The sequence below is a fragment of the Eleginops maclovinus genome, chromosome 15 (assembly GCF_036324505.1).
Source record: "Eleginops maclovinus isolate JMC-PN-2008 ecotype Puerto Natales chromosome 15, JC_Emac_rtc_rv5, whole genome shotgun sequence".
NCBI lineage: Eukaryota > Metazoa > Chordata > Actinopteri > Perciformes > Eleginopidae > Eleginops > Eleginops maclovinus.
The window spans coordinates 16,636,070-16,647,574 of NC_086363.1; the positions used below are offsets into that span (position 1 = coordinate 16,636,070).

Genomic DNA, 11,505 nt, shown 5'->3' on the forward strand with positions numbered 1-11,505 from the left:
AGACAGCAAAAGAAAGGAGAGTCTGGTTAGGAGAAGGTAACATAAGGAAACATAAAGCTTGAAATGAACCGTCAGCCAAAGGTGAAAACAGACATAAAGGAAACAGAGGGAGGATCAGAAAAAGACAGAGGAAGTGGAAGTGTCCTCAAGAGACTCTCTGCTCTGAGTCTCACTTCATGAGAATTTTAAGATTTTCATCAGAATCATCTGTCATCTGTATCGAGCAGAAACCAGAGTGTTTTTATGGTGAGTAGAGTTTTGTTTTTATAAATATGATGTGCAAATACAAATACTACATTCAACTGTTATAATATGACAAGATGAATCAACAGTGAGTGTGGAGTGCAAAGTCTGCTCTCATTTAACATTTGAAAAGTGCATTTTCTTCCTTAAAATATAAAATAACAGAAATAAGCAGATTTTTATTCCAGTTGTGGGTCCACAAAACACCTGATGATAAAAGAATAAAATGATTATTTATACAGAAAGTTTTGAAAAAGAAGTCTCAATATTTGAGAGAAAGAATATGATGGAAGTGCAGAAGTTTAAATGACAGTAAAGAAAAGTTTAATCAGGATTTGTGATTCATGGTTATTTATCTTAGTTGCGTGTTTGGCCAGTGGCTCGTTTTGATTCCTAATTTAAGCACAAATTAACGCTTATAGATGTTTAATTCTAGTTTGCTGTAACATGTGAAAACAAAATCATTTTAAAATATAATTTAATTATAAGTTAAAAAAAACTTGAAATCCTCACATTTGAGAAATTTCAATCTGCAATATTGATCAAATATTAATTAATCATCAAAGCAATATTCAATTAATATTCTTGACATTTACAAGTTGATTGATATACTGTACCAAGTCATTTGGCTTGCAAAAGCTACCCACAATTTTTAAAACATTTTTTACCCAATATAAAATATGAAGGTTAAAGAAAATGAAACCTTTTTCTCTCCAAATATTAGACATTTATTTCCTTGTAAAAAAATTAAAAAATAAATAAAAAGCCAGGGCCAAAATTAACAGATGGAAGTTCAATGTGCAGAGGAAGAAAATTTAGCAAGTAACCACCACCACCACCCCCCACACCCACACACACACACACCCAAGGTCGCTTCACAAAGTGGGAGGTAGGTAACATTAACATTAACACAGGAAGACAATATTTAGAATCTCAAAGAAAAAATGGTTTGCTTCTGACACAGAGGATATATTTAAAGTAGCAGGAAATATCCAAAGAATATGAACTAAAGATCTAAAAATACTCCATGCTCCACCTGTACCTGCAGCGACATTAAAGTGATCATAGTGATTTTTGAGTAATTTCTCAAAAATATTATTGTTTATCAAATAAAATAAGTAAAACATCTGTAAAGTATGTGAAGAATGTTAAAAAAAATACTACAATATAAAAAATTAAAGGATCTGCACCTTCACCCGCTGCAACATAAAAGTGATGAAAGTTGAATATGTGAAACACGTATTCATGATGCGCCAGCGGACATTATTAATGTGCGTCTGCTGTGGGGGAACTCCACTTTCTATAATGCTGACCACTGAAAGCGGATCTAATTTGCACCGTGCTCTGATGGTGTTGTGTTATGCTTTATGAACGGGGACAACAGAGAGACATACAGTGGGGCAAAAAAGTATTTAGTCAGCCACCAATTGTGCAAGTTCTCCCATTTAAAAAGATGAGAGATGCCTGTAATTTTCATCATAGGTACACTTCAACTATGAGAGACAGAATGGGGGAAACAATCCAGGAAATCACATTGTAGGATTTTTAATGAATTAATTGGTAAATTCCTCTGTAAAATAAGTATTTGGTCACCTACAAACAAGCAAGATTTCTGGCTCTCGCAGACCTGTAACTTCTTCTTTAAGAGGCCCCTCTGTCCTCCACTCGTTACCTGTATTAATGGCACCTTTTTGAACTCGTTATCAGTATAAAAGACACCTGTCCACAACCTCAAACAGTCATACTCCAAACTCCACTATGGCCAAGACCAAAGAGCTGTCAAAGGAGACCAGAGACAAAATTGTAGACCTGCACCAGGCTGGGAAAACTGAATCTGCAATAGGTAAGCAGCTTGGTGTGAAGAAATCAACTGTGGGAGCAATTATTAGAAAATGGAAGACATACAAGACCACTGCTAATCTCCCTCGATCTGGGGCTCCATGCAAGATCTCACACCGTGGGGTCAAAATGATCACAAGAACGGTGAGCAAAAATCCCAGAACCACACGGGGGGATCTAGTGAATGACCTGCAGAGAGCTGGGACCAAAGTAACAGAGGCTACCATCAGTAACACACTACGCCGCCAGGGACTTAAATCCTGCAGTTCCAGACGTGTCCCCCTGCTTAAGCCAGTACATGTCCAGGCCCGTCTGAAGTTTGCTAGAGGGCATTTGGATGATCCAGAAGAGGATTGGGAGAATGTCATATGGTCAGATGAAACCAAAATAGAACTTTTTGGTAAAAACTCAAGTCGTCGTGTTTGGAGGAGAAAGAATGCAGAGTTGCATCCAAAGAACACCATACCTACTGTGAAGCATGGGGGTGGAAACATCATGCTTTGGGGCTGTTTTTCTGCAAAGGGACCAGGACGACTGATCCGTGTAAAGGAAAGAATGAATGGGGCCATGTATCGTGAGATTTTGAGTGAAAACCTCCTTCCATCAGCAAGGGCACTGAAGATGAAGCGTGGCTGGGTCTTTCAGCATGACATGATCCCAAACACACCGCCAGGGCAACGAAGGAGTGGCTTCGTAAGAAGCATTTCAAGGTCCTGGAGTGGCCTAGCCAGTCTCCAGATCTCAACCCCATAGAAAATCTTTGGAGGGAGTTGAAAGTCCCTGTTGCCCAGCGACAGCCCCAAAACATCACTGCTTTAGAGGAGATCTGCATGGAGGAATGGGCCAAAATACCAGCAACAGTGTGTGAAAACCTTGTGAAGACTTACAGAAAACGTTGGACCTCTGTCATTGCCAACAAAGGGTATACAACAAAGTATTGAGATGAACTTTTGTTATTGACCAAATACTTATTTTCCACAATCATTTGAAAATGAATTCTTTAAAAATCCTACAATGTGATTTCCTGGATTTTTTTTTCTCATTTTGTCTCTCATAGTTGAGGTATACCTATGATGAAAATTACAGGCCTCTCTCATCGTTTTAAATGGGAGAACTTGCACAATTGGTGGCTGACTAAATACTTTTTTGCCCCACTGTATGTTCTTCATTACAAAGGTTGGAATTGAAATAAAAAAGGAAAGTGAAACTTGTGCTCGTCACCCTCACCGTCCGTTCCACACAGTGGCGTAACTATCGGTAAGCAGGTACTACATTTGCGTCGCTCCATTGCAGGCTCCACCCACGATCACTACTTCGCTTTCGATTGTCGAGCCGCTGCTTTTCGATGAATTAGTATAAAGCCGTCATACGATACTGTTGCCATTCGGGTCTTATGAACCCATCAGAGTCTCACACACTTCTAATCCATGGTGTCCCTGGAAGCATATCCATCCAAATAGCATACATAGGCTGTATAAAGTAATTACACAATTTGATTTAATATTGACAACATGTTTTAGTGATCATGAAATATTTGTTAAAGCTAACAACGATGTATTTTGGTGTATTTCGTATGACATTGCGACTGGGGATTGTGGGATATGGTAGTGAACGTGCGTGTTGCGTAGCTCAGTGGAATCGGTTACACGTGAATTTGAATTAGCGAAAGATAGAGATAGCGATAGAGTCGTTCAATTACAAACATAAAAGTGGCTTTCAAAAGCGAAAACGACAAGAGGAATTGGAGAAAGACAGAAATAAATTGCCAAAAATCGGACGATTCTTCCAAAGGATTCCTCAAGAGGTGAGCTGGAGCAAGAGAGTGCACCTGAAGCATTCGGTGGCAGCAGCAGCTCCCTAGCTAATGCTAGCACCAGCCCATCGAGAAACAGCAATGGAGAGGGTGGATATTTGGAGGAGAGGGACAGTGAGGCACCTGCAGCGAGTTCTGTGGCTTGTGCTGACATCAGCGTGACTAACAGCAACAGAGAAGGTGAAAATATGGAAGAGAGCGTGGTAATCAGTGTATCCGACTGACATGGGACATTTTCCTGAGAGTCTACACTCAAACATCAAACGTTATATAGTGTCCATGGGGTCGTGCAAACCTACAGGCCCCTTCCCACGGGATCGCGAACAGGATAACCGCTGCTTTACAACGGCATATTACGTTTGCAAAACCAAGTCTGGCTTGGAGTTACCACGGACATGGCTATGCTACTCACCCCAACTAAATGTAGCTTACTGCGAGCCCTGCTGGCTCTTTGCTACGCTAACATGGAGAACAAATAACTGGCGAAATTTGTCGAGGAGAATCCATCAACATGACTCATGAGACATCCACTGCTCATAAGTTGCATGTGTGGTATATGACCATTGGCGTCAGAACAGAACTATGGATAAGGATATGGAGAGGGACATACTTCATGAGGCCAGCTTTTGGAGACAGGTACACCGTGTCGTCTCTCTGGACTTGCCATACTTTCAATTGAGAATGCCCGTGCGCGTCACCCGGATTTGGAAATCCCATGTTTTGCTATCCATTATCACCTGATCCATCTTACTTTTGTGCCAGTTTTTCAAAGGAACATTGGATTGGATCACTGTGATCCAAATACCAAATTTCAAGATTACCAAATCCTGTTTACCAGAGCCTTAAATGGAACCGCCAGTGTAGCCTACTGGCTTAGCAAGTAGGCAAAATACCAGAGGCCACAAATAGCCATTGTTTGTTTTAATTTTAGGAAACAGAAACAGTGTAATAAACATAATTATTTTACAGTCCTTATTTTTTTCTAATGTTAAATAACAAACAATACTATTCAATAGTCAAAAATCATTCACAGGACAGATACCAGCTCTTTTCATTTCTTCCTTTAGGAGTTGTATCTCCATATGCACTTTTGTCTGCTGCAGTTTGGTAAGCAACATTTGTTCTTTACCCAGTTGAATTTGTACTTCTGCTCTTTCGGTTTCCCGTTTCAGAAGCAACTCATAGCTGTCACCATCCTTGTTTGTAGCTGAGGAAAGTTTGCGTTTTCTTCAGGGAAGGTCTTGGACTGGGGATCTATCTTCCTCCTCAATCACTGGAGTCAGGTCCAGCACAAACATTTCCTCTGCAGGAGAACTTTGCTCGCATTCTTCTGAAGTCATAGTCTCTGTATTTGTGGGCTCTCCATCTGCTTCTATGCCTTCAATGCCATGCAGAGCCTCTGATTTCTCTCCTATTATATAAAGGACCATATCAGTGAATTCCCCCCTCTTATATGGCTTGTTACCTGTTTGGGTTTTTTTGGCTTCAGCAAGGTCTTTTGTTGCCTGGGCCCTAAGGTTCTTCCATCGCAACATTACTTGTTTTATGGTGTTCTTCTGGCCAGACCCAGTGGCATTGACATGATTGGTAATGTCCTCCCAAATGTTCTCTTTTACTTTCTTGGTTACTTCTCCACCCTGTGCAGAGCTGAAACCTCCTACTATCGATGCAAAATTGCCCCGGACACCCTCCAGCATTGCACAAGTTTCTGCCACAGTGAAATTAGGCCCTTTTGAGTCCATGGTTCCAACTCTTTGGTAAAAGCCAACACTGACCTTATAAGCCTTGAGCATGATTGCTTTGGCTTGTGCTCAAATAGGTTTACCTCAGCTTGTTGCTGGTTAATGGGTGAGACCATTTAAACACATCATGTCTTTGCACCCATTTCTCCTAGCATACAGAGGCATCCACATGGCGGGTATTGTTCATCGTTACCGTAGGAGAAGGTACCGTGACAGGGTGTATGCTGAGCAAACCAAACCACTTCAGCAATACACATCAGAAGAACTGTATGCACGTTTTCGCTTTGGGAGAGATGACATTAAGTACATTGCAGATCTTGTCAGGCCAACACTCGAACACCAAACCCAAAGGAGTCATGCTTTATCCGTGGAGGAACAGTGCTTAATCGCTCTGTGCTTTTACGCATGTGGGACTTTCTACCAAGTAATTGGTGACAATATGGGAGTGAGAAAATCAACTGTGAGTAATGTGGTGAAGGCTGTGTCAGTAGCACTGGGCAGTCTGATCAATGAATTTGTTTCCTTTCCCAAGGATGACCAGACAGCTCAGACTAAGCACAAGTTTTTTCAAATGGGGAACATGCCTAGCACAATTGTTGCTATTGATTGCACTCATGTCCATATCCAAGCACCTTTTGAAAGGGAGTGGGAGTATGTCAATCGAAAGGGGAGGCACAGCATCAACATCCAACTTGTGGGCAACGCTGACCTCATAATCACGAACTGTGTTGTGAAATGGCCAGGTTCTGTTCATGATGCACGTATTCTAAGAGAGAGTGCACTATACAGAGAGTTTCAATCCAACCGACCAAATGGCATACTATTGGGAGATAGCGCATATCCACTCCTACCATGGCTAATGACCCCTTTTTCAGTTGCAAACACACCTGAGCAGGCACGCTTCAACTCCTCACATAACAACATGTGCCATTAAACGCCTAAATGGAGTCCTGAAGACACGGTTTGCATGTCTAAACTACTTGCGAGTACAACCCAAGGTGGCATGCAACGTAATCCTTGCCTGCATTGTTTTTACATAACATTGCCACCAGGCGTAATGTCCCTCTTTATGACCATTTTGATGGATCTGAGCCTGATGTAGAACCAGAACAGCCGCCAAGGTTCTTACCAAATGAAGGACACATTGGACATGCTATCAGAGATGCTTTGTTTGGTTCAAAATCACAACTGGATCCACTCTTCTGATGGGATCTAGATAATCCGTTTTTTTGGGATCAAACAGATCCCAAACCGAGTTCAAAGTTTTGAAAAACCCAAAGGGCAGGTTTGATCCAGATCAAATGTAAAATCGGATTACATGATCTGATCTTATCTGGAATCCCTCTTTTGCCTTTGAAAAACCCATTTCCAAGATTTGATCCAATCCGTGATCCAAAATCCCACTAGATTACTTTTGAAAAACTGGGCCCTGGACAGCCCGGAAAATGAAATAACAAAACATAAAACATGACCAACCATTGACCTGGAGCATGATGAGACACATCAGAAACCTGACAAGACTAACATCTTTGATGAGACACATCAAAAAAATCTTCATAAAATCTTCCCTAAATTCTTAAATGTACATAATGATATTAACACTCTCTGCACAATAATGCATACATATTCAAATGTATATGTTTTGATGTATATGAAGTACTCTTCATGTTTTCTAAACTTCACTTATTAGTTCATTCTGAAAGCGGACTTCAGGTAACTCTTGTGTTAATTTCGTTACCAGCTGAATGTGACTGAGGTGTGATGCAGCGAGTTTGGTTTAACAAATTACTCTTGCAAATGTTTTGAATTTGCAAACCAATTATAAAACACTTACAGCAGCTCCTTTGAGGACTGTTGCATCACTTCCAGTTTTGCTGATCTGTAAACCTGAAATACCACCAAACCAAACACCAGCTGATAAACTGCAAACCAGTGGTCCTACCGATCCATGTCCCTTTCCAGTCAGGGGCCTCGCCGTCCCATGTGCCTGTCCAGTCGGGGGTCCAGCTGACCCATGTTTCTGTCCCGTCAGGGTTCCCGCTGACTCAAGCTCATGTCCCATCTGGGGTCTCGCCGACGCCAGTACTACCAGGGGTCCCGCCGAAGTCATCTCCTGCCCCTTCGGGGGTCACACAGATGCCAGTACCAACAGGGGTCCCGCCGACAACAGTTCATGTCCCGTCGGGGGTCCCGCCGACTTCTGCTCTTGTCTCCTCGGTGGCCCTGCCACCTCTTGCTCCAGGTGCTCCTTACCTCCCTCCGGAGCAGTCCCCTCGGCTTCCTGTCCGTCCTCCAGAGGGTTCCCATTGCGGCCTCCAGCCATGCTCTGTCTCATCCTCTGCCTTGCCCCCGGGCCATCCGCCCGAGATACCCTTCTCATCCTGTGCCTTTCCCCCGGGTCGTCCGCCCGAGACACCCTTCTCGTCCTCTGTTTTTTCATGTCCCGGATTTCTCAACTTTGTATTTTTGTTAAGGTCTTTTTATAATAAAATCACGCTTTTTGGTGAAATTGGTATTCCACCTCCTTGTGCTGCACTTGGGTCCTAATTTTTCCCCTCCCTGACAGATCCAAACTGTGAGATAAAAAGTAAAGGAGAAAAGGGACATTTAGTTTATAGATGCATCTGCTGTGTGAGGAAGGTAATCATATTCCTGCTGGCCCTGAAGGTCAAAAGCATAGACTGCATATTACACAAAATTTCACAAAACAGTAAAAGATTTTTTAAAACACTAAAATATATACAGTATATATACATAAACAAAAAAGACTCTTAAAAAAAATAGAAATCACTAAAACATTTATAAATGTTTTTACTAAACACTGCGCTTGTTTTGTCAGGTATCATCATTTGCGTGTGTTTTGGTACATGGGGGTTTTTATATTTGCATTGCTTTTAAAACTGCTACGTGTTTCACCTTATGTTAGTGTTTTGGGCCGCTGTAGGCCACCGTACTTTTGGCCAGGGATTCCTTGTAACAGAGTGAGAAACACTCCTGGTTCAATAACGTTTTAAAACAAAAAGGAGGTAATAGACAAAGGTCATCAAAAAAAAAGTACAAAATAACTGCTACACAAAAAAGAAGCATTAAGACTTGCTGTACATTAAAGTGTGTTTTTGTGTTTGCAGTGATGGATCACCAGAACACCAGCCACCTATCTAGCAACCAATCAGATGATAGGAGCATCTACACGCATCAGGTGCTGTCATCGCTGTACATGCTCACCTTCGTGGTGGGCGTGGCCCTAAACGGCATTGCCGCCTGCATCTTCTTCCGAGTGCCGAGCGACTCGGGGCTGGTGGTGTATCTGAAGAACATGGTGGTGGCTGACCTCCTCATGCTCTTCACCTTCCCTTTCAAGTTTGTCGCAGGGCTGGGGCTGGGGGGTTGGCGCATGTACTTGGTCCACTGTCGCTATACCGGCGTGCTCTTCTACTGCTCAATGTATGTGGGCATGATCTCCATGGGCTTCATCAGCCTCGAGCGCTACGTCAAGATCGTCAGACACACCTCGTCCACCACCTCCACCTGCGGGTACAGGTTTTTGATTTTAACTTTCATTATTTACCAACATTCACTTTAAATAGTAGGCTACAACCCTCCCGAATATAGTCGTGTCCCTCTAAAACAGAAGTAATACAATAGTGCAGGAATGAGTTCTTGTTACCCCACAAGGGGAAATTCTGATTTAAACTCACCAGTGAGGTTTTTACTGACGTATTTTATGTTGTGGAACAAAACATTAAAATATCTTCAGCATGTGTTAACCGCAAATTCCAACACGCATGTTAAGACACTGCCCGTGGTGGCCAAGGAGTTGTATTACACCCATATACATTTTACTCTACCTTTACATTCTTTTCACCGCTGAATCTATATTTAACTTAAACCTTAGCATAAACATTTCTTCTTAAGTAGGGTGAACTCTATGTAATCTCCTAAAGGATACATATTTTTATCCTGCAGGTTGAGGTGGTGCAGGGTCCCCAAGCTGCACCTCCTGCATAGAGTGGGCTTTGCGCAGGGGCTGGTGATCTTCACGTGGAGCTTCCTGTTCCTCTGCATGCTGCCCAACGTGCTGCTCACCAGCAAGAAGGTGAACCAGACGAATTTGCAACACTGCATGCTGCTGAAGACGCCGCTTGGCCAGCAGTGGCACCGATTCTCTGTCATCTTCAACAACACCGTCTTCTGGCTGACGCTGTTCCTGCTCTTCTTCTGCTATACCTCCATCACCTGCCAGCTTTACCGCTCCTACCGCCGCGTGCAGCGTGACAACAGCAACGTCTGCCGGAAGTCGAAGCGCAGCATCTTTAGCATCCTGGCAGTGTTTTTCGTGTGCTTCGTGCCGTACCATGTTCTGCGCTTCCTGGACGAGCTGGTCGAGAAGTGGAAGTCTAGCTGCAGCCTGGACAAACACTGCCTGCTGTTACAGCTAAAGGACGCCATGCTCTTCTTCTGCGCCATCAACGTCTGCCTCGACCCCGTCATCTACTTCCTCATGTGCCGCACCTTTAGGGAGTCGCTTATTAGGAAACTGTCAGTGAGGTGGAGGGAGGTGGAGGGGGTCACTCCCACCAACAGTCGGTCTGTCACATATTTAGTAGGGGGAGAGGAGGTAAGAACAAAAGTAAAGGAAGAGGAGAGGAAATCTAAAATATAATGGGGGACAGCAGGAGCATAGAGGAGAGGAAATGAGAAAAGAGGAAGGGGAAAGTGGGGAGACCAGAGTCAAATGTCAAATGAAGACGGTAACAGTTTTCACTTTGTTGTAATGTTGTATATACAGTATGTGTGTGTGAGAAGCCCTGCTCTGTTAAAGCTGATGAGTGATACGCTACAACTCCAGAGTTGGTAAATCGCGGTAAAGAAAAAATAATACAAATTCTCCTACATCAGTGAAAACTAAACCTGTGTCTAATGCAAACAATATCAGCCTTTCTTTATAAATGCCCATGGTTACTATTACTTACTTGTGTTAGCAAGTATGCCTAATGCCATTCTGGAGGAAGTGGTAAGAGGAATATGGAGGCAAGAGAGATCTCTATCAGCAGCACAGAGCTTCTGTCAGTCAGAGGGCTAGGTAACATGTAAGAAGATTTTATTGACTAACACTTCATTTGTTTGTATCCAGGCATATTGTGTTAATTAACAAAAATCGCCAATGTGCCCCTCCAACACGCTCTGCATTTGCCTGTTGCGCAGCTCTGTCATTTGTCATATTTAGATTTTAAACTGGATTTTGTCAGCAGTTCACAATTACATTTCATTACATGTCACTTATTAGACTTATTCAAAGCTCAGCACACTATCCCACTGCGCCACAGCCTGTCATTGTACATACGAAAGATACTCATGTTAAGCCAAACCATGATCCATAACTAAACATTAGTTTTGTGTCTTTTTTGTTGTTGTTTGGTTTTAGTTAGTTTTTACAATGTGTTAAAAATGTAAACCGAAATTGTGTATTAAATACGTTCCTCAATTCAATATCAGAATGCACTTTACAGTATGGGGAGACTATTTGTTAGAGAGTGGATGCCATCTGAAACAATATTCCATATTTTGGAAGGAAACATTATCTTTCCATAATAATCTGAAAATTGCATAAAGGTATTCAAAAACAAACTGTAAGTGTCCTGAATTAAAGAAATACACACAATGTGCGTGGTTAAGTCTTTGTTCTGTAACTGCACTACGAAACTAACTGCCAACCTTCATAATCATTAGAAGGAGCAGCATACAGTTCATATGATACTTACATCTTCCTCCCCCATCAAGCCATGTGTGTCCTTGATCTTCAACGCTTTTATGGTAACTCATGATTAAATTCGTCATTGCTGAAGCATCAGAAGTGATTAAGGTTAT

The 11,505-nt window shown here is 42.3% G+C and overlaps 1 protein-coding gene across 1 annotated transcript; it reads left to right on the forward strand.

The window, feature by feature from the left end:
* The first annotated feature begins 140 nt into the window (after positions 1-140).
* On the forward strand, positions 141-11,299 carry LOC134876599 (P2Y purinoceptor 14-like). Its single transcript, XM_063901610.1, has 3 exons — positions 141-246; positions 8,766-9,171; positions 9,604-11,299. Exons 1-3 carry the CDS (start codon positions 177-179, stop codon positions 10,298-10,300), a joined length of 1,173 nt encoding a protein of 390 aa, XP_063757680.1. The 5' UTR covers positions 141-176; the 3' UTR covers positions 10,301-11,299.
* Positions 11,300-11,505: the final 206 nt, after the last annotated feature.

Bases quoted from the DNA above. Each gene is read 5' to 3' on its own strand.
- LOC134876599 (XM_063901610.1), top strand. From the start codon at position 177: ATGAGAATTTTAAGATTTTCATCAGAATCATCTGTCATCTGTATCGAG. The intron at 247-8,765 runs GTGAGTAGAGTT...TTGTGTTTGCAG, and splicing joins GAAACCAGAGTGTTTTTATG to TGATGGATCACCAGAACACC. The intron at 9,172-9,603 runs GTACAGGTTTTT...TTTATCCTGCAG, and splicing joins TCCACCACCTCCACCTGCGG to GTTGAGGTGGTGCAGGGTCC.